We start from the raw sequence: 23,706 nt of genomic DNA, 5'->3' as shown, positions 1-23,706 counted from the left end.
CATACAAGGGATTCTCAATATGCTTAACAGCTGACTTCTCATCAGCAACAATGGGAGACAGAAGGTAGTAGGATGACATATTCAAAGTGCTACAAGAAATTTAAAAAAAATCAAAGCTGTCAACCAAGAATCTTATATCTAGTAAAATTGTCTTTCAAAAATTAAGGTGCCAGGACTAAAAGCTGGAAAGGATATGGAACCACAGGAACTCTCATACATTGCAGGTGGGAAAGCAAAATGGTCCCTCCGCTTTGGAAGATAGTTTGGCAGTTTCTTATAAAACTCAATATAATCTTACCATATGATCTAGCTATCATGTTCCTTGGTATTTAGCCAAAGGAGTTGAAAACTTATGTCTACACAAAAACCTGCACACAGATGTTTATAGCAGCTTTATTTATAATTGTCAATGCTTGGAAGCAACCAAGATGTCCTTCAGCAAGCAAATGAATAAACTGTGGTACAACCAGACAATGGGATATTATTCATCACTAAAAAGAAATGAGCTATCAAGCCATGAAAAGCCATGGAGGAAACTCAAGTGCATATTACTAAGTGAAAGAAGCCAATCCGAAAAGCTTACGTATTGTATAATTCCAACTATATGACATTCTCGAAAAGGCAAAACTATAAAGATGAGAAAAATATCAGTGGTTATCAGAAGTGGAGTGGGGGTAGAGATGAATAAGCAGAGCACAGAGGATCTTTATTGTGGTGAAAATACTCTGTATGATATTATAAGGACGGATGTATGTCATTATAGTTTTGTCCAAAACCACAGAATGTACACCATGAGTGAACTTTAAGGTAAACTTTGGACTTTGGGTGACTACAGTGTGTCAATGTAGGTTCATTGTCGGTAAAACAAAAAAAAGCACCATTTTGCTGAGTGATGTTGATAGTGAGGGAGGCTATGCATATGTAGGCGCAGGGGGGTATATGAGAAATCTCTATACCATCCTGTCAAATTTTTCATAAACCTAAAACTGCTCTAAAAATAAAGTTTTTTAAAATATAAAGATATTCCCATATAAACAAAAACTTAGAGAATTTGTTGATAGACAGGCTCATCTTACAAGAAATACTAAAGAAAGTTCTTCATGCTGAAAGAAAATGATTCCAGACAGTAATGTGAATCCACACATAGAAACAAAGAGCACTATTAAAGTTAATTTTATAATAAAAGATAGTATAAATGCATATTTCTTCTCCTTTTTCCTCTTAACTGATTTAAAAGGCAACTGTATAAAACAATATGCATATAATTTTATTGTTGGGCCTATAATATATAGAAATGTAATATATTTGACATATGTGACAATATATTGTTGACCCGAAGGAGGTGGATAGCAGCAAAGTTGTATTAAAGAAAAAAAAAAACAGATGGCAACTTGAATGCATATGAATAAATGAAAAATTTATGGAGCTGTCTAAATTTTAGATAATTTGTCACAAGCCTATTTCTATTTGGGAAAGACTGAATTCTGCCACTGCTAACAAGTCCCCTACCCTCCCTTCTCCTCAGGAATGCAGATCTGCTCTGAAGAGTTTTTCACTTGCCTTAGAACAGCAAGTTAAGTGGCAGCTCAACCAGCCTTTTGCCAGGTTTTTCTATTTACATAGAACCAAAACCCACCAAAGAGAGCCCTGGACCAAAGAAGGTAAGGGAGAAAGTTGGGCTCACAGAGAGAAGCAAGGCAAGGGGCCTGGGTTAAGTCAGAAGTTTCCCTAAAGAGATCAACGGACATAGAAAAATAGTGAGTGGAATTGACACTTCCTAAACTCCTTTGACAAGATCCAAACCAAGGACTATAAGAAAAATTAAGGGTGCCAGCCTGGTGGCATAGTGGTTAAGTTGACATGCTCTACTTTGCGTAGGCCTGCGGTTCGTGGGTTTGGATCCTGGGTGCAGACCTGCACACCGCTCATAAAGCCATGCTCTGGCAGATTCCCGCATACAAAATAGAGGAGGATTGGCAACAGATGTTAGCTCCAGGCCGATCTTCCTCACCAAAACAAAAAAAAAAAGAAAAGAAAAATTAAGTTATCCTGGGAATAGGAGACTTTCTGTTATGAATGAGTAAACTGGCTGGGAGACAGAAAACAAAAGGTCAACATAATAATGTTTTTTTGAGAGTAAATGCTACCAGAGCATTTACATTTACAGAACATGAGTCTGTAATTTCGCATGGTTATAAATGTTCTGAAGAGCCAGGTAATGTATTTAGTGAAATTGAGCTGCTAATTCATACAGCAAGTATTTATGTAGAACCTATGTACTGAGCTTGGTCTGGCAATGGAAGAATCCAAGATGAGAAAGACATAGCCCCTGTCTGGAGGGATTGTACAGTCAGGTTGGGAAGACACAACACAGATGCTCATATGAATGACTGCTACTCAGTGTAAGACCAGTCTTGAGCTGGAGTCAGGGGAGGAGGAGACAATATGGTACATGAGTGAGGAGGAGAGGGCAGGCAGGAGGCTTATGAGGGAAAGGGAGACTGAAGCTGGTTCTCGAAGATTAGATGTTGGAATTGATGGGGTACACAACATACTCCTCCAAAATATGGCAGCTTCGCACGTTAAATATCTTAAACTGAAGGAATTTTAAAAATGGCCATGCAACTTTAGAAAAGTTGTTTAACTTCTCTGTGCTTAGTTTCCTTCACCATCTATAATAAGGGGTAATAACAATATTTACCTCATAGAAGCATAGTGAGGATGATTTAAAATATATAAAGTGTTTAGAACAGTATCTTACACATTATAAGCCATAAGTGTTAGTTATTATAGGCGTGCATTTGTGTGTTTGTGAGGTGGAGACGACTTTAGACAGGGTGGTAAGGGAAGGCCTCTATGAGCTGGGATCTGAATGATGAAGAGCCATGGGAAATTCTCTGGAAAGAGCATTCCAGACAGTGGGACAGTTAAAGGCCCTGATACTAGAATGAACTTCGGATATTAATGGAACAGAAAGAAGGACCAGGACCAACCTGGTAGGAGAAGCTGAGCAAAGAGGGTAGGAAATGGGTAGGGATTTCTGGCAGGTGACTAGCAGCAGAGGGTAGAAAGACCAGAGATCTAGTGAAGAGGCCATGACAATGGTCTCAGCAGCAGAGGAGGAATAAAGTAGATGTGGCACTAAAAAGCTATTTAGGAAATAGAATGGAAGACAGGAGGATTGGGAACAGGGACAGGGTGAGGGGAGAGGGAATTGTCAAGGAAAAATATCCAGGTTCTTATTTTGGGAAAATTAGTAAGTAGTGGTGCCACCAAGTGGGGGGTGGACATAAAAGGATGAGCAGAGTGGGATGAGAATAGAGAGAATATATTTGCTTATTAGACTTTCTGAATTTGAGGCTCTAAGAAACATTAAAATCTTGCCTGTCACTCCAAACTGTGTAACCTTGGGCAAGTTACTTACCCTCTCTGGGCCTTAGCTTCCTCATCTGTAATAACTGCCCTTACCCCAGAGATGTTGTGAAGATAACATGAGGTAATAACTCTAAAGCACATTGAACAGTGTCTGGCATAGAGTAAGTGCTTCGTAAATGTTAATTATAATTATTATTACAAAAGCATGTAGGCATGAGCAAGCTTGAGATGTTGAGGGGCTGGCAAGGGTCTACTATGCCTGGAATGTAAACTGCTGGGGGGAGATAGATCATGATGAATAGAGGAAGATAAGGCAAGTCAAATTGTGAAGAACCATAAATGTTCTCTAGGCTAAGGAAGGGAATAGATGTTCTGAGAGAGCAACAGGGTTGGAGCCTTGCATTTTAGCTCTAGAAAGAGATCTAGAAGTAGTGTGGCCTGTTTCCTTAAGATCCTGACTAAAGACTTCAGGAAACATCACCTGTGCACAGACATGTAAATAGTAGGACAGGGAACTTTCTTTAGGAAGAAGATGGGAAGCAAAACAGCTAAGACAGTAAGGGTGACCCATGGTAGACTGTGTATAGGTCTGGGGCAGAGGCAGGAGATAGTTCAAGGCCAAGTCCTGCCACTGTGACTGTAGACAAGTGCCTTTGATTCTTGGGCCTCAGTTTCTCACTCTGTAAAGTGGGGACAAAGGATTGGATCCAGGAATCTCTCTGGTCCCTTCCTGCTCAGACATTGTAATTAAGGGATATAGGAAAGCACACAATGGAACGCTACTGAATGGCAGAGAAGGCCTGACCCAGGCCTTGAAGGCCCATGGAAGAGTCAGGAAGCAAGTTCTAGGCCCATATCTGCCCGACTGCTTGTGTGACCTTAGATAAGTCCCTTCTCTCTCTGGGACTCCATCTGTACCAGGAAAGTGTTGGTCTATTCTAGCTTCTAGAGCAGTGACTCTCCAAATGTGGTCCCTGGAATAGCAGCATCAGCATCCCCTGGAAACTTGTTAGAAATGCAAATTTTCAGGCTCCACTTCAGACCTACTGAACCAGAGACTCTGGAGATGAAGCCCAGTAATCTGTTTTAAAAAACCCACAAAGTGACTCTCATACACACTAAAATTTGAGAACCATTGTTGTAGGTGTTTTCAAAATGTTGCAGTGAGGGAGCCCCTCCTTTTTTCAAGTTGTAGTCTATATACAACTTGATGAATTTTTACATGTTTATACCCTGTAACTACCACCCAAACCAAGAATATTTCCATAACCCCAGGTTTCCTTGTGCTCCTTTCCAGTCAATTCTTCCTACCCCAGCTCCAGACCATTCCTGCTCTAGAACTTCATACAAATGGATTATATGATATTTTCTCTTTTGTCTCTGCCCTCTTTTGTACAACATAATGCCTGTGAGATTCATCCATATTGTTCCATGCATCAGTAGTTTATTTCTATTGCCGAGCAATATGCCATTATATAAATATACTATAGTTTCATCCATTCTCTAGTTGATGGATATTTGGGTTGCTTCCAGGTTGGAGTTATTGCAAATAGTACTGCTATGTCTTTTGGTGGACAGAAGCACTCATTGCTCTTGCATAAATACTCAGGAACACCACCTTCCCCTTTTTTTTAAATTAAATCTTTGTGTGTGTGTGTGTGAGGAAGATTGGCCCTGAGCTAATTAATACCTGTTGCCAATCCTCTTCTTTTTGCTTGAGGAAGGCTGTCACTGAGCTAACATCTGTGCAATCTTGCTCTATTTTATGTAGGATGCCTTCACAGCATGGCTTCATGAGCAGCGCTAGGTCTGCACTCGGGATCCAAACCTGTGAACCCCAGGCCGCTGAAGTGGAGTGTGCGAACTTAATCACTATGCCACCAGGCCGGCCCCAAATCTTTTTATTTTGAGATCATTGTAGATCCACATACAATTATAGGAAATAACACAGAGAGATCTCATGTACCCTTTACTCACTTTCCCCCCCTCGTAACATCCTGCAAACAATATTACAATATCACAACCAAGATAGTGACATTGACACAGTCAAGATAGAGTATCATGTCGCAAGGATCCTTCATGTTGCTCTCTTATAGACAAAGCTACGTCTCACAGGCCCCTCTCCCTTTCCTTAACTTATGGCAACCTGTTCTGTTCTCCATTTCTATAACATTGTCATTTCAAGAACGGAGAATTTTGAGAAATGGGTAACAATACTATAGTGCCTTAAAAGAGCACAAATTTATTACCTTACAGTTCTAGAAGTCAGATAGAAGTCCAAAATGGGTTTCAGTGGACTTAAACCAAAGTGTTGGCAGGGCTGCATTCCTTTTGGAGGTTCCGGGGGAGCATCTGTTTCTTTTCCTTTCCTTTCCTAGTTTGTAGTGGCCACCTGCATTCTTTGGCTTGTGGCCCCTTCCTCCATCTTCAAAAGCGAGACACATAGCATCTTCAACTCTCTCTCACTTTGAGCCTCTTCCATTTCTTAAGGACTCTTGTGATTACATTGGGCCTACCTAGATAATCCAGTATCATCTCCCTATCTTAAAATCCTTAACTTAATCACACCCTCAAGTCCCTTTTGCCACATAAGGTAATACATTCACAGGTTCCATGGACATTTTTGGGGGGGCCATTATCGTGCCTACCACATCCATGTTCTTGGAAGAAGAAATCCACCTGTCTTCCTCTTTTTTAGAGAATCAAATTATTTATATGTATGCAACACAATATACAAAGCATATGAAAGCAGACATCTTCTGGTTGAGGTTGGAGGACACCTGATCTCCTTCATTCTTCAAGGCAACAACAATTGGGACTATCATTAGCAGAAATTCCTAAGGCTCCCTCTGATACTGATGTTCTCTAGGTCCCTAGAACTCTATTTGCTACCTTAGAATTGAGGCTGGGCAAGTATCTCCTCTTCTCAGTACGTGTCTGTTCTCCCACAGGCCCCCGGTGGGAATGGTAGGGAGAAGGTATAGTATAATAGTTAAGAGCACAGGCTCATGAACTAGATTCCCTGTGTTCATATCCTGGCTCTACTACTTCTAATCTTTGTGACCTTGGACAAATTAATTCATCTTGTTGAGCCTCAGTTTCTCCATCTGTAAAATGGGATAAAACAGTATATCCTCAGGGTAGTGGTTCCCAGATTTGTCTGTACATTGGAATCATTAAATATACTGATGCCTGTGTCCCACTACTAGAGATTATAATTTGATCTGAGGATATGGTCTGGGCTTTGGAATCTTTAAGATTCTAATGTGCAGACAAGTTTAGGAACCACTGCCTCAAAGAGTTGTTGTAAGGATTTAAAGCTCACAGCATACATAACTTACTTTTCCTTGCAAGTATTGGCTGACCAAGAAGGGAGCTGGTAAGCGAAAGAAAAAGCCAGATCCAAGACAACCTGGAAGGCTTATTTGGGTCTTAGTTACCTTATCTGTAAAAAACGGATAACCATATCTAGGCTACAATATTGACATGCTTTATAAACCATAAAGTGTCACCCAAAAGCTTTTGTACATACTCTCCATCCTCACTCCATACTCCACTCCCCACCACCTTTTGCAACAGGGATCAAGGTAATTTCTTTGACCTTCGTTGGCACTGCAGTAAGTAAGGGTAGTAGGAAGTAGGCAGCAATCCTGAAGGCTTCCTGACAAAGAGGCGGGACAGGGCCTGACCACTTCAGGAGGAGTCTAGAGACACAAACCACCCTTCACAAGCAGCCAAAGCCCGACGGCCAAGTGAGCCCAGGAGCATCACACGGTCAATGCAGGGCCCACCTACACTGGAAAGATTGGTCTGGAGCTGTGTAAAGGACATAGGCTATTAAGTTAGACAGTCCTGTGCCAATGGACAGTTATTCTACTTTTTCAAGCCCATTTCTTCCTGTATAAAATGAAGACAGTCATATCCACTCCCCATGGGACTGAAGTGAGAATGAAATGAGACCAGAGATGGGAAGGTGGCCTATAGAGTGGAAATTACAGTGAAGTTATCTTACAGCCACCCACTCATGCCACAAAAAAAGATCAAGTCACAGTAAAGTCTTCCTAAATTTTATTGGCACTGAAATAGAACATGAGTTGAGCATAAACCCCTCCAAAACAATTTTTAAAACCCCAAAAAATACACACAAAATAACCTGAATACAAAATCTAACTTTTCCCCCCCGCCTCCCTGGGGGTAGCCCTTAAGGCAGCTACATTACCCTAAATTCCAGGTTTGAATTTAGCCAGTATAGGGCACATCACCAAGAGAGTGTCAATATAATTCACAGCAATGCACGTAAGACTCCCCAAGGTCATGCAGGGGGTGGGGGAAGGAGAGAGGAATCGAAGCCATAGTCTCTGGGCTAGGGATATTGCATAGAGGGACAATATGGCCCCTTGAGGACTGAACTCTGGGGAGAAGGAAAAAGAGAAAAGTAAAAATAAAACCAAATACCAAGTAATTTAAGAATGGATTGTATGACCTATAGTGACAGGTGACATCACCAATACTGAAAGCTTCTTACGTTAATGTTTCTGGCAACATATGCTTTTATAGCATAGTATATGCCTCCCAGGTGTGGGGGTAGTACGGGAATGAGGCCAAAATGATCCTGCTCCAAGACTAATATCTTCTAAGGGTGCATTAGCAAGAAACACAGAAATCAATATTGAGTTAGATGCCACTAGAATATATAATACTGGTAGAAGGAAAAAGAGCCCACACATGAGACAGAACGAGGAGGCCGCTCCTGGGTTGAGAGCAAGGAGTGGGGGTATGGAAGGGACCAGGCCAGAGTCGCCAACAGCTCTCTGGTTTACAACTCCAAGGGACAGGACAGTTGGTGGCAAGACCTGGGCTAGAGATTTGTCAAACAGGCAGGGCCCAGTCACCACCTTGGAGCGGGGAGATGGGAAGGGGCTATTAGGCACCTGAGGGGGTCAAGTAAACTGTGGGATCTGGGCCACGGGCTTCTCTCACCATACTCAGCTTCTTCTACCCACTCACCATTGAACCAACTGACATCAAGCTCCAAGGCTCAACATACTAAGGCCTGGATGGCCCCGAAGCAAGAGTTGTGGCCCAAGTGGCTCTGATGGGAGAAGTGGCCTGGAACCTCTGGCAGGGAAAATACTGAAGCCAGGTGTAAATATTTCCTCCCTTTGGCAAGAATCCTGGATGGGGCTGGCTGGGTTTTTGGGTAACCATCCCTACTGTTCTAGCTGGAGGGCATTTGAGGATTGGAGTGGGGAGGGGCAGATCCCAAGAAGGGAGGAGGAACCCAGAATAATAAGTAAGGGATACCTCTGCCATTGAGCTCACTTGGAACAAGCCTAGCCTCCCATAAAGCATTGGGGCAGGATCTTCTACCTAGCGTTGCCTGAACAGAAGGGCCAATGTCCTTCAAAGATGTTGGTGAAGCCTCTTGAAGACATTATCTCCCCCATCTCACCTTAGGGAGAAACTGAGTCCCTGAACTCAGGGACAAGGCTTATTTAGGACTCAGTTTGTAACAGGCCCAATCTAGGTGGTAGAGAGAAGAATAACTCAATAACTTTTTAGCCTCCAATCATTACAAAGTCTAGATAACACTATAAAGAATGGGCATTGGGAGGCCTAATCCTAGGTCAGTCGACATCCTAGAGCATATAGCCAGGGCCCTGCCTCCTTCCCTAAATCCTGTGATGTTCCAGTTCTGCAAATCACAGGACCCTGAAGAGGAAGGCAGTAGTGGGGAAGGGGTTAGGGCTAGTTTTCAACTTACTCCACACTTGACCCTGGCAGAACAATAATAAATGTGGGGATGATTCCCCAATCAAGTGGAAAGTGCCTCTGAGCTGGGGAAGTGGTCTCTTCTAGAATGCTAGGTTGAATGGGACAAAGAGGGAAAAGAGGGTCCCATTGGCACCAAGTGGGCCATTTCTTTGCTCAGTGAGGGCTGAGGGGCTAGGTTTGGTCCCATGGCTACACTCAATGCTTGGCATGACTCCAGGGCTGCTCTAGTTAGTGGCTCCAGCACAGGGTGAGTTAGGTGAGAGTGTAAGAGTGTGGGAGCAAGGAAGAAGGGAGGAGGGGTCCCTAGAGGCTGGGTGCCCATTACATGGACTCAAACTCATCGATGCGCTGCTTGGTGTTGCCCTGCCGAATCTGGCGCAGGGTCTTGTATTTGTCTCGGCCCAGTCGCATGTTCTCAGCATGGATCATGTCATTGGCAGTCTTCTTGGACTCATCGCGGGCATTGGCCAGCTCTGAAGTGAGGGCCTGTGAGGATGCAAGGGGATGAGGGGTTAATGACTTCCTCTCATTTTACCTCCCCTTATTTAACTAGATCTTTCTTTCTCACTTGTTTTCTCTTTCTTTCTCTTCTTTCTTCTTTCCTTTCTTTCTCTCTCTCTCTTTTTCCTTTCTTTCTCTCTCTCTCTTTCTTTCTCCCTCTCCCTCTCTCTCTCCACCCCCACTTACCCCTCCTTTACACACACACACACACACACACACACACACACTACGCTTTTTTTCTTTTTTTGGTGAGGAAGATTGGCCCTTAGCTAATATCTGTTGCCAATCTTCCTCTTTTTCATGTGGGATGCCACCATAGCATGGCTCAATGAGTGGTGCTAGGTCTGTGCCTGAGATCAGAAGTTGTGAACCCTGGGCTGCTGAAGCAGAGTGTGCAACTTAACTATTATGCCACTAGGCTGGCCCACACACACACATTTTTTGAGAGCCATTTCTACCAGCCCTGTTAGGACTGCAGTGGGGCAAGAATAAAACAAACAACACAAACTTAGGGGACCAATTGATGACAGGTATTCCCTGAGAGTAGAACAATGTATCAACAATTCAGGTAGGAATTGTGTCAGCTAAGTATTTTCTGAATATAAGAGGTAAATGGAATATGGATGGATGATGGGGCAAAAAAAATGGGGAAGAGGTGGCCTAGGATCTAACTGATAAGAGAGGGGTGCCTACCCTTAAAGCTCCCACTTGAAAAAGGCTCAGGATCCCATACAGCACGGAGATAGGCTCCTCTACCTATCTCCTCATGGTGATCTAGGGAAGGCCATGGGCTACTAAGTCAATGCACATGGTCTCCTTGACTCTTTGGCCCTGCCTGGATACCTTCAGGTGCTTCTGGACACGCTCATTCTTCTCCGCCTCAGTGGTACGTTCCTCCTCACTGCGGTCCTTGGCCATAGCGTCAGCCCGCAGGTCAGCGCTGGCCTCTGCCCCATTCTCATCCTGCTCATCCTGGTCATTCTCAGCAGGCTCTGCCACATGAGGCGTACTCATGGCAGTCTTCAGCTCAGCCCGGGTCTTCTCCAGGTCTTCTTGTACCATCTGAGCCTGTCAGTAACAGAGGGAGAAAAGGACTGGCAGTCAGACCAGGCTAACTTGTGGCATCCTATGTGTGCCTAGAACAGCCCAGCAGGAGGCAAGCACCAGGCAGGCCATGTCACTTCATCTGCCTGATCCTTAGTTTCGTCAGCTGTACAATAGTAGCAATTGTACCAATTTTCCTGGGGCAGTGGAGAATTCTGGGAAGTATTTGAGAAAGCCTGACCTCCTTCTTCCATGATGCCCACTGTCAAGGAAGGATAGAAGGTGGAAGGAACCCAAACCTAAGGAATCCAAAGAACTGAAATATATATATTCCCACAATGCTTTGCTCTGAGCACTGTGTCTTACCTTCTGCTGCCATTCCACAGCCTCACTCTCTTTCTTCTGTCGGGCCACCTCCAGCTGGGAGATCCGAGCTGTCAGCTCTGCCATTTCCAAGGCCTATGGATAAATTGGAAGCTTGTGAGAGCTGGGCCTTCTGATCCTCAGGGCCCAGGTGTCTTCAACCCCAGTTCCCTTGGAAAACCAACAGGGAACCTGCTGCTCCCTTGCTTGCTGTCCTGGAGGCTTTTTTTACCACACCTCCTCCAGGAAGCCTGGAGGACCACTCCTATTCTCAGATCTACTATCGCACTCGATTAAATCCAAATCATTTCCTTGTAAATCAGAGCTCCCCAGCTAGACTATAGACCTACTGAAGACAAAGAACATGTCATCTCTGTCTCCCCCTCACTTCTCTCCCTCTTCCTTTCCCTCATTTCTCTTCCTCTCCCTCATTTCTCCCCGTCTTCCTTTCCCTCTTTTCTCTCCCTCACTTCTCCCTTTCTCCCTCATCCTCATTTCTCTCTCTCATTTCTCTCCCTTTCCCCTCTCCCTCTCTCAGTATTGCCCACTGCACAGTTAGGGCCTCAGTAAGGCTTTCGAAATCACTATGTCAATGCCTGAATTCGCAGACCCTTCTCTGTTATCCTAGAATGCTCAGGGCCACTAAGACTTCCCAGGACGAACATAGGAAAGATGCTCAAGTATCACAATGTGATCTAAACAAGGGAAAAATGCTTATGCACACCCTCACTTGGGCAAATCTCCCAGAGGAACCTTCCCCTGAGAACTAGGTCTTAGTTTGCTGCACTCCCACTCCAAACAGTACAGAGATAGAGCATATGTCAAGGAATTTGGGCCACAGGTTCTTCAATTCTGAGTCACAGAACCCTTGGAAATTGTGATGACAGTACAATGCTCACCTTCCTCCCCTGAAAAATGTATAGGCACATAGTTGTACATGATTTTAGGGAGCAAACCCTTCAAAAAAGAGACAGAAATGGGTTCTCATCCTTACTTAGCCCTAAGTGTGTAATCTCTGGCAAGTCTCTTAAACTTCTCTGACCCCTGATTTCTTTATCTGGGCATATTATCCCATATGGGTTAATCCCATAGGGTTATTGGGAAGAAGAAATAAAGTAAGCAAAAGGGAGAAGTTGCTAGCATAGCTTGTAATGCACAGTAGGTAGTCAACCAAGCGTGAAGCTCTTTCTTTCCTCCCTCCCTTTCCTTTGTCAGGTCATCAGCTCAGATCCCCAAGGACTAAGAAAGCAGAATAAAAGTAAAGGTTAGGGAAGACTGTTTATAAAGGCCTCTGGGCCACACCAGTAACTTCTCAGTTTGCTTCTGAATGAGCTATCTGCTAGAGGCCTGTAGGGTGGTACCCTGCTGGAAAGAGCCAGCCCTGCTGGCAGAGGTAGCTGTGAATAGGTAGGCAGAGAGGGGAGAAAACTTAGGTCCCACAATCCTGGCCCATTTTGTAGCTTTACCAGCTGTTCCTGGGTCTTCTTCTGGTCCTGGGAGGCCTGCAACAGGGCCTCCTTGGCCTCTTCAGCTTCTTGACGCTCTTTGGCCAGTTTTTCAGCCTCGCTCTGGGCACGCTTCCGCTCCTGTTCAAGTTCCAGAGCCCTGCGGGTCTGTTCTTCCAGTTCTGAGAAGAGAAGGAGCGGAAATGTAGTGAAGAGTGCAGAGATGAAGAAAGGACACCTAGCTTCCTTCCTGGAAGTGCTTCACCCCAGGGCACAACTGGCAGAAAGCTCTGAGCACTCTTCCTCTCGGCTTACTTCATCTATTCTATAGCCACGTCTGGATTATATGGCCTGAGTCTGCAGCTGAGGTAGAAGGGTCTCCAGCTCATAGAGTCAGGCTCTGGGATCACCCAGTCTCCAAGGTGACTGCAAGCCTCACCTTGCTGAGCCTTCTTAGTCTGCTCCTCAATCTGCTTCAGCCTCTCCATCAGTTCTTCCTTCTCCCGTTCAATCTTCTCCTTCTCCTTTTCTGCCATCTCACGCTTCTTCTTCTCATTTTCCAGTAGAGCACTAAGAAAGGAGAAGAAGTGATGGAAGACGATAGCAAGGCCACATGGAAGCACTGGGATCTCCAATGCTTCCTGGCCCTGGACCCTCAGCCCCAACTCATCCAACACACTCGGGGCTTCTGAGTTGGGACTACTTTGCCTTATCTCCACATCTTTGTCCTCATATTATAGCCCCACATGGGCCAGTATGCTCAGGGCCTGGTCAGCTTGTCCCAGAGTGAGGACATCCAACCTGGATTCCCAGTTCTGCCACTAACCAGTGAGTAACCAGTAAGTGACCTTAGCTATGTCATTTCTTTGCTCCCCTGGGCCTAATAAGTCCTGCCCTATCTCATGGAGTTATAGGGAGACAAATTTTGGCTCTATGCTGGGATACTGAGCTTCAAGTCTGCTGATCTCTATGGCTAAAGCATCAGTCCTTAGGCCTAACTCTGCCTGCCCTCTGAAGCCCAGCTCTAGAATCCTTCTTTCCAGAATTTGTTGCAAACCTAAAATAAGTACTTGCTTTTTCTTGCCCCAACACCTCTTCCAGAAGCTCTTCTTTTCTCCATTGGCTAGATGTCTTTTCTCTTTCTAAGGCCTCAGGATACTTGGCCTATCTTTCTCCATAAAACTTCTTACCACCTCACATACTGTATAATTTGCTTATTTGTTCTGTCTGTCTCTTCCCACTAGAATGACAGCTTCATGCGAGCAGGGATTTTGTCTACTTTTTTCACTGCTCAATAAACTCTTGAGTGAATGAATGACACAGCTTTTGTACCTTGAACAGTTTTATATGTATATGCTGTTTTTCCTTTTTCTCCTACTAGATTGTGAGGTCCTTGAGGGTAGGTTTCTGCCAGATTTAGTTCTGCAAACTGCCCCCAATCTCAGAAAACATTTTCTGAATAAATATGAACCTTGGTGTCTAAACTCTCATACATGGAATCATTTTCCAGTCTACTACCAGAAGCCTCCTGAGGTTCCAAATTCTTTGTGACAAACTACAGCACTCTCAAACCTTAACATATATAGAAATCACTTGAGATCTTATTTATTAAATAACTCATTGAGGTGAAATTCACATAATATAAAATTAACCATTTTAAAGCAAACAATTCAATGGCATTTAGTACATTCACAATGTTGTGCAACCACCATATCTATCTAGTTCCAAAATATTTCCATCACTCCAAAGTAAAACCCCATACACGTTAAGCAGTTTTTCCCTATCTCCCCTCCCCCAAGGCCCTGACGACCACCAATCTGCATTCTGTCTCTATAGATTTATCTATTCTGGATATTTCATATAAATGGTATCATACAATATGTGATCTTTCGTGTCTGGTTTATTTCACTCAGCATGACGTTTTAGAGGTTCATACACATTGTAGTATGTATCAGTACTTTATTCCTTTTTATGGCTGAATAATATCCCACTGTATGGCTACACAATTTGTTTATCCATTCACCCACTGATGGACGTTTGGGCTGTTTCCACCTTTTGGCTATTATAAATAGCACTGCTATGAACATGTGTGTACCCGTACTTGTTTGAACACCTGTTTCCAATTCTTTTGTGTATATACCTAGGAGTGGAATTGTGGGATCATATGGTAATTCTGCCTTTAACTTTTTGAGGAACCACCAAACTGTTTTCCACAGCAGCTGAACTGTTTTACATTCCCACCAGCAATGTACATGAGTTCCAATTTCTCCACATCCTTGCAAAGATCCGTTATTTCTGTTTTTATTTATTATACCCATATTAGTAAGTATGAAGTGGTATCTCACTGTGGTTTTGATTTCCATTTCCCTAATGACTAAGGATGTTTCCATGTGCCTGCTGTCCATTTGCATATCTTCTTTGGAGAAATCACCTGGGATCTTAAGATGTACATTATGAATCAGTAGGTCTGAGGTAGGGTCTCAGATCCTGCCTTTCTAACAAGTTCTCAAGTTGATGCTGATGCTGCTGAGCCTTGCTGCACTTTGAGTAGCAAGGGGCTACAGTGCATAGAAGCTTCGTAGGGAAAATTCTGGTAGCTTTGCCCAATTCTACTCAAAAAACCCTACAGAGCCAAGGTTTAAATGTGCATGAAGCCTTCTACTGCCACTATACTGGTCACATTGCCTGGAGCATCTCAGAGTCCGCCTACAAGTAATGGCATGAGAATCACAGAAAATGGAGAATTATGAAATGCCCCTCCCTCCTATAAGCCTCTGAAATCCTAGGCTTCTGATGCCTATTTCCTGGGGATGGGGATGCCTGAGACTTACTGTCATCCCTGTACAGCTCTCTCTCTCTCTCCCCTTAGTCCTGGGATGGCTTCATGTCCTGCCTTTAGCAGGCTTGGAAACTTTGAGAAGCTTCCTTGCCATGGCCCTGGTCCTACTCCAGCTTCACAGCACCTACCGCTCCATCTGCTTCTGGTGCTTCTCCTCCCGGGCCTGTGCCTTCATCTGCTGCACCTCGATGGTATCAGGCTTGCGGCGGCGCATGTATAGCTCGTGGTTCCCCATGCACAGGGCCAAAATCCGTTTGTTAATCCTCAGCCGGGGAGCATAGAAGACAAAATCCTGTTGGGAAACCAGCAATCAGAAAGAGTTTGGAGGGACAGATGAAGGTGAGCGTCTGCCTTCTGACAAGCTAAATCCAAAAGCACTGGAAAGATTATTTAGCCCAATTTTCTCACGTTACAGATAGAAAGACTAATTATCAGAGTGGTGAACTGACTTGCTCAGGGTCAGACAGCAGATTAGTGACAAACCCAGGACTAGAACCCAGGCTGCTTGACTCTGAAACCAGCGCTCTTTCCATCAAACCACAATTTCTTTCAACCTTTGCTTATGAAAAGCATCCTAAAATATCCTCAACCCAGTTGAAAGACAGGAACTGACTTTATCTGTTAATTAGGGATCTGCTAGGTCTCAGGGGTCTCTCTTAGAGGCCCAACAATCCCTGTATAATATACCCTGGTGAGTGCAGTATGGGTGGCTGGACTGTTTCTGCAATCTCCTGAAAGCATATATTAGACCTAGCCCTTTAAATCCTTTTTGGAGTAAGGCAAGTTGTAAATACCTAAGTGAATACATAAATCTTCTGAACATCTATTGTCCTGGTGGTTGCTGTTTTTTAAATAAGCCCTTGATCTCACTGGCTTTGTTACTCACCTTTTTCTGATGAAAGTTGAGCAGAGCAGCAGTTAAACACACACACACACACACACACACACACACACACACACACACAAATCCAGGGAATTTGAGTTTGTTACTACAAATACCACTGGACGAAGGCCATCAGCTGATAGACTAACCACCAGCTCCTCTGTCACTGAACCCAAACTGCTACCATCTCATATAGCTTGGGGTTCAGAGGAAGAAACACAAGCTCTAGAAGTCAAATGACCTAGATATAAATCCCAGCTCTAGCATTTTTAGCTGTGTGATCTTGGGCAAATCACTCCATCACTCTGAACCTCAATTTCATCAGTTATAAAATGGGTATACTACTACCTACCTGACAATGCTGTTGAGGGTTTAAGGAGAGAACATACATAAAGTGCCTAGCAGAAGTTCAGATACCTCAGGGCTGGAGAAGAATGGTTGAGGACTCATGAGAAGGGTCTGGCTGAGCATAGCCATTGGCCCTTGTTGGACACAAGGTACACCAGAAGAAGAGACCCTCATCTCAACTTTCTAACTTACTCCCAATCACTAGCTTTCTGGTCTTATCAGCCACAGGCAACTGAGTAGGTGAGAAGTGTGGCAAGCATGTTAGAGGAATGACTGGACCCAAAGCACTTTTTTGTTCTTGGGTTGCTTTGGAGAAAAGTCTTGAGAAGACAGCAGCAAAGTTATACCAAAAAGCAAGTTTGGGGGATCATGTCTGGATCTGGACTTCTATTGCCTCTTTCCTTTCTCCACAATTAAAGATAAATCAAGTACACGAACAGTTTCTACTTTCTGGGGTCTAGGGGCTTTAAAAGATAAGAGATAAGATGCACTCTGTTTCCACTCCAGAGCTTCAGGGCATCAGAAGACAGTGGCTAAGAGGCAGCACTTAGACTGCATGTGGCTCTCCCTCATCCACGCGTCTCCTGAGACACAGGTAGCAGGGTGGCGCCAGGTATAGGATGTCTCCTGGTCATTTTTGGCATCAACATCCCCTTCCATCACCAATCTCCTTTTGTGTCTCCTATTCCCACTCACATCAAAAACAAAACAAAACAGAAAAGGGAGAGAAAAATACAATATGATTGCTCCTAGCATTATCCCAGTCTTGGCAAGTACCCATCTTGGCCAGTGGGAGGAGTCACTTACCGGGGCTTTTTTGTCAATGGGCTTGATGACAAATTTCTTGTCATTGAAAGAGATGTTCCTGATTTCACTCCAGGGGAAGCCTATCTTGGGAGTCAGTCTGTAGAAATTGAGACCACGAACATCAGGACAAAGGCAAGACAAGAAGGACAAAGAGGGTTGGAGCCTTGCCCTACTCCCCATCAACTTCTCCCTTAAGGAGGTAGATTCATTGCCATCTCAGCCAGTGTCATCACATGCCATCAGGTCAGTTGCCAGCATTGAGGGTGTACAAAGAACCTCTTCATACCACAACCAAATTATTATCCTTTGTCCCAATCTCTGAGGTTTGTTTTACTGTATTTTTTTCTGAGGCATGAACCTTGAAACAATCTCTCACAAGAATTTCCAGCCCTATTTAACTGGGACTCTTCCATCTAAGGTTGTAAAAGTTGGGGAGAAGGTAAATAATGTGCTCCAAGATTCAGAAATTACATGGAACAATAATCTACTGATCTCCATCCTCACCAAGAGCAGACCAAGGAAAATAAACAAGCAAGTGAGATAAGGCTGCAGCAAGAGGGATTATAGGTCAAACAGCACTTAATCATCACATGGAAGTGGGATTAATTACAACTCTTGACAAGGTAGGTTCTAGGCCAGTGCTGTCCAATAGAAATATAATGAGAGCCACACATGCAATTTTAAATTTTCTAGTAGCCACATGAAAATAAGTAAAAATGAATAGGTGGAATTAACTATAATAACAGCTCATTTAACCCAGGATATCCAAAATACTATCATTTGAACATGTAAATCGATATTTTTAAAAATACTAATGAGACCTCTTATATTCTATTTTTCACATTAAATCTTTAAAGTCTGGTGTGTAGTTTACACTCATAGCACGCCTAAACTCAGAGTAGCCACATCTCAAGTGGTCAATAGCCACATGTGGCCAGTGGCAACTATAGTGGGCAGTGCAAGTGTAGTCAATGCAAGATTTAGAGGCCTGAGGGAGGTTGTGCAATCATCTGGACTGGTCTAAACTAGGCAGGAAAAAAAACTACCCAGGTGGGACCTAGGAGGTACATTCTTACTACACGGTGAGAGCTAGGCGTCAGAGTGGCCCAAGTAAACTAAGAGAATTCTGAGCTATACCTGTCATTCTGCTCATAAATGTTGAGACCCAGGGCATCCACCCCCAGCCACAGTTCTGAGCCTTTCTTGTTCTTGATGCTGAAGTAGTTCACACCATACATCTCCAGATCCTGGGCAATCTTCAGATACTCCAGGACAGCATCCTCCCTAAAGAACAGAGTGGAGGGTTATAGAGGAGAGCCTGTGAATCAGACTCAGGGAGATAAAAAGCCTATCTGCTCTGCACTTCTGACAAGGATCTTGCCATGAGGGGTGGGAAAGGGGATGGAAGGTGAGCTGATGGTGGCAAACAGAGCACAACACAACTTTTGCCAAGAAAAATTTGCTGGCAGGAGCCTAAGGTTTGAGGTTCCCAAGGGGAATAGGGATGGGCTGACCCTTGCTGGCTTTTGACATGTTAGCTATCATAGAAGCCTCTTATACAGGAACATTTTTAGCAGAGCCCAGATGGGGTGGTGACAGCAAAATGATAAGATTTGTTGCTCAACTAGACAACCTCCCAATGGTTTGCCATGTTTAGAGTTTCTTCCCCATTTACTTTTTTGAGGAGGAGCCCCTGGTGGTCCAGAAGCTCCCTAGGGATCCTAAGGTCCCCTCTATTTCTTTATGGTCAAAACTGTTTGGACTATCAGTCACCATCATTTGCAAAAACTAAAGCTTTATAATGATCCTGATTTGCTTTCTATCTCTAATTTCCTCTGTAAACTACCTTCCTGTCCCTCTCTCTCCAACATGCTCCAGTGTCCGTAGTCCTTTGCCTCTTCTCTTCCCAGAACCAATTCTCATTCTCCCTGCAAGAGCCCACATTTGGTAGGACGGGCTTACCTGAGCATGCCTCGGTGCTCCTCATGCCACACCTGGATCCGCTCCTCCCACTGGTCCTTGTTGAGTTTGTGTTGCTCCAGAACCCTAGAAAGAAAATGGGTAGTTAGCAGTTTAAAACACAAAGTCCAAATGCAAGGGTAAAGGGAAGCCCACTTAGCTCTCTAAGGGCTTGACGCAAAGAGGATGTGCAAGTCAGCCCAGTGAGGTCAGACTGAAATTACAGCAGGAGGTATTAATTAGACATAGGGAACTTCATGAGAAGTAGGAGAGATACAAGAATGGGTGACCAAGAAAGACAATGGGAACACCTTCCTTGTACTTTTAACCAGAAAATCCAATAACATGCTATGGTCTCCAAGCAGAGCAGTAACGTATCAAATCTGTGCTGACTTGTGGGGCTAAGAGTAGGTGTGGGCCTCACAGAGGCATGGAAACTTTCTCCTAGATCCGTGTGGGACCAACAGTTTGTGTTTGTGAGAATATTGCTCAGGGATGAGATTACAGTCTGTGGCTACAGAACAAGAACTGAGCCCAAACGGCTTTGGGAGAAACTAACTGGTTCAGTCTCCCAGATCTACTAGATCATAAGGCTTGCTTCAAATATGTCATCTCAGACATAACAGCAGTGACTCAGGTAGAGTCCCAGGGCACAACCACTATCCCTAATACCTTTAGGTGAGTTGTGCATATAACACAGTTCCAATGGGACTGAGTCTCCCAGAATGAAGCAGAACTTTTCCTTCCAATCCAAAAGCCTATGAAAATGGTCACTGGACACAATGGGGAAAAACCTAGGGTTAAAAAAATCAAGAGACTAGGGTTCCAGATCTGGCTCTGCCTCAAATGAGCTGTGTAAGATTGGGTAAGTCAGAGCGAACACCTCTGTACCTCTATTTCCTTAGCCAGGAAATAAGGATAATACCCACTTTATTCATTTTGTGTGTTGTCATCATGCTAAGACAAAAATAATGAGTGTTTGAGAGAGCTCAACTTTGAAGTTTACAAAAGCAGAAAGCTCTGTACACTGGTTGTCAATATTAAAAGGCTGTTTGAGTTCCCCATATCCCTGGCTTGTGTATTTCTCTTTCTCTCTCTCTCCTGTGAACTTCTGATATAAGAGGTCTAAATCAGTGAAAAAGATTGACAAAATAGAACAGGGGAGGGGAGAAATCCATCCATCTCTGGTTCTCTGGTTTATAAGCATCTGTTTCCAGGGTAATGAAGTTCTATAATCAGGCAAACAGAGGGGGGAAAAAAGCTTTATATATTGAAAGTCAGAGAAACAACAATAGAGTATGGTGCCATAGGCGAATGTCTCTCTAAGCAGTATTACATGGTCTTCAGACAGATCCTAGTGGAGAGGAACAGATCCGGCAGACTCTGTGTAACAGATATCGGTCAGCCTTGGGGTGCAGTCCCCTATAGCCAGGATAGATGGCCTGGGCACCACCTTACCTCTGCGGCAGCAACTTGTCCCCAGCCAAGTAACCAGACTTGTGGACTTCCTTATTGAAGTCACCATACTTGGACTGGACAGCATAGGAGGCCAGCAGCACAGCAGTCTCAGGTGGACAGTAAATATCATCATTGAGAATGCCCTCCTTCACTTGCAGGAAGAACAGGCGCTGTGTGATGTCCTGGATCAATTCCTCGGATACATCCTCTGGGTAGAACTTGGCACGGAACTTGAAGAGCAGGGGGCTTTCCTTCCGCACATCCTGGGCAGTCACCTGGGAGCAGCAGGAGTTATGGGTTCTCAAAAAATAGACTTTGTAGGTGGGGGAATGGCTGCAGGGTGGGGAGAAGACACTGAAAAGTCATTAATTTGGGTAACCCCAAAGAGCAGGGTGGCAACTCTCCTGGTAATTCAGAAAAAAGACATGTTACTTTAATTGGGGACCCAATCCCATGTCCATAATTGCTTCCTATTGGGGATTTCTTCCTGAAATGACCGAATACCCACTGATGATCATAAGCCCTCAAGCCACCATCACCTGACAATATATCCAAATGCCCCCAATTCTGAGGGTAGGCTTAAGAAAGCTCCTCTTTTAAGGCTCCCCTAACTCCATAAATTAGCAAAGTAAAAATCAGGATGTATGACTGAGGCCTGGGAATTGGCTAGGCAAGAGCACAAACTAGATTGTTTTTCAAGGCCTGAAATTGGCTCCTAACAGCCCACATTTATCCAGCAAAAGTCTCTACTCTTTGGGAAAACAAGACTTTGCTAGCAGAAGGTAGGGTACTAATCACCTAAACACAATCAGGAAAACAAGCCACAGGACAGTATGGAGACCTCCAAGGACAAAATAATCCAGTTTAAGTATACTCAGATGGAGGACTGCCATGTTCCTGCAGACAAGCTGCTTGGAGATAGAGAGCTTGAATGGACCTATACTCAAACTATCCCATTTGGAGTTCAATTGAGATAGAAAATCAAGAAAGAAGGAATCATCTGTGTGGTGTTCAGGTATCAGTTGAAGGTAGGGGAAGGGACAAGACAAGATCATGAGACCTTCAAGTCTTTCCGGATCAAGAGTCTGTGACTCTCATTTTAACAAATCTCCTAAAGCCCTTGAGTTTAGAAAGAAAAAAAAAGATACCAAGCCCCTCTTGAAGAACCACTAATGGCTGTGGTCTAAAATAAGTCAAAGTTCAAGACAGAGCTCCCAGTAGGGTCCCTTCTTCCTTGGACCCTAGCCATTCTTGCTGTTAGAAGTCAAAGTGGAGACAGAGCTAGAGCTTCACCTTGGCTGAGTCCTCTGTCCTTATTCTCATCTAGTGATCAACAGACTGCCCAGTGAAAAACATAGCTCTAGGTGTCCTGGATTTGCCAGCTAGCACGTTACCCTCCTGAGCAAAATCTGGTGGAAGAATGAATTCCAAACCCAACAGTAGGGTAAGCAGTTACCTTCTTATTGAGTTTCAGCCAAGTGGAGAAACCCTTAGTGTCCTGGTATTGCAGACCAAAGAACCAAACTTCCCTCAGGCCAATAGTTTTCACCACCTAGAAGGGAAAACATAAACCAATCATTGATTGAATGGCTGTCTTGTGCCAGGCACAGAGAACACAAAAGTGAAGCCAACGTGGTCCCTGACCTTAAAGGACATAAGGTACCCAGGGTCTGGCAAGAAAATACACCTGGGCAGCAGTCAAGAAGTGATGTCAGCATCTCTCTGCACAAAGTACTTCTGATAAAGTAGGGAACAAATCTATTACTGATGAGCACTACCACACACCAATAACTTTATATCCATTATCTCCTATTTTCACAATAGCTCTACTATATAATTACAACTAAGCTCATTTTACAGATAGTGAAAGTTAAGGCTCAGAGAAGTGAACATTCAGGTAGTGAGTAGCAGACTCAGGTATTATATTTAACTCTAAACCCATTCAAATCCAGTGCTTTCTGCCACCTCCCTCCCTCTATTATGCCATGCAGCTTCCCACTCCCAGGATGGATTAAAGGCTGAAGATTGTTAGCTTAACTCCTGCATCTTGTTCTCCTGGGTTTCTCCTTTATCTGTAGCAACTAGGAATAATGCCCACACCCTTCAGACTGAGTACCATTTACGATGCCCCAAGAAAGAATGTTTGAGGACACAGAACAGGGACTATGGTATCTATACACCCCAAAGCTGTGCTGTGCCTGGGGGCTGCGAAGCCTCTCTCCTGCCCTGATGAGAGCCCAGTCATGATTCCCCTTACTACTTACACAGGTTGAGAGTGGGGATGAGGGTGGAAACAGGGTGAGTACCTCAGTGTAGTAGCTGAAGGGCCCCCTGGTATTCTGGGTCTCTTGGCTGAGCAGTGGGCAAGAAAGGGAGGCCAGCCAGGAGAAGACAGATGGGATCTGTTTTCCAGTCCCTGACGTTAGCATGTTAATGGTTCTGGCTGGTGGCTCATCTCCAGCATGCCCACCACTGGGGATGGAGGCAATGCAGCTGAGCCACACCCTAATGAGGTCATGCCGGCATCAGGCAGTCTTCTTTATCTTTACTTTTTTGGGAGGTGGGAAGTGGGTTGGAAGTGGGGGAATGAGGTGAAGAAATTTACCTAGAGACAGAAACATAGAAACAGGGAACAAGAACTCAGTGTTACTCATGTCCTTCCTTGCAAATAAATCATTATCTCCCCTCAACACATACATACCCCTCCACTGAATCCATGAAGTTTCTACTATGTATCCAAAGCCAGGCCCCATAGTCACTCACAGAACTTACTCTGAATCTAGAGCTTCAGAGGCCCCAAGGAAAAAGTAGCTCATACTTATTATCTATTATGTGTCAGGTACTGAACACTGAACAACCCTGAGATAGCTATTATCTCCATTTTATAAATGAGGAAACTAAGGCTTAGA

The 23,706-nt window shown here is 44.1% G+C and overlaps 1 protein-coding gene across 1 annotated transcript in view; it reads right to left on the bottom strand.

The window, feature by feature from the left end:
- Positions 1 to 7,426: 7,426 nt before the first annotated feature.
- The window catches only part of MSN (moesin), a 62,073-nt gene continuing 45,793 nt past the window's right edge, over positions 7,427 to 23,706 (bottom strand). The window contains exons 3-13 of the mRNA XM_008543128.2: positions 22,254 to 22,349; positions 20,798 to 21,072; positions 19,343 to 19,426; positions 18,518 to 18,664; positions 17,381 to 17,477; positions 15,471 to 15,634; positions 12,943 to 13,073; positions 12,525 to 12,685; positions 11,062 to 11,154; positions 10,495 to 10,719; positions 7,427 to 9,636 (exon numbers count right to left, since the gene is read on the bottom strand). Of these exons, the coding sequence (XP_008541350.1) occupies positions 9,472 to 9,636; positions 10,495 to 10,719; positions 11,062 to 11,154; positions 12,525 to 12,685; positions 12,943 to 13,073; positions 15,471 to 15,634; positions 17,381 to 17,477; positions 18,518 to 18,664; positions 19,343 to 19,426; positions 20,798 to 21,072; positions 22,254 to 22,349 (1,638 nt within the window). The 3' untranslated portion in view covers positions 7,427 to 9,471. The remainder of the gene's footprint in view (positions 9,637 to 10,494; positions 10,720 to 11,061; positions 11,155 to 12,524; positions 12,686 to 12,942; positions 13,074 to 15,470; positions 15,635 to 17,380; positions 17,478 to 18,517; positions 18,665 to 19,342; positions 19,427 to 20,797; positions 21,073 to 22,253; positions 22,350 to 23,706) is intronic.

This window comes from Equus przewalskii, chromosome X, assembly GCF_037783145.1.
Source record: "Equus przewalskii isolate Varuska chromosome X, EquPr2, whole genome shotgun sequence".
NCBI classification, from domain to species: Eukaryota; Metazoa; Chordata; class Mammalia; order Perissodactyla; family Equidae; genus Equus; species Equus przewalskii.
This window is presented reverse-complemented; position numbering and strand designations above follow the sequence as displayed.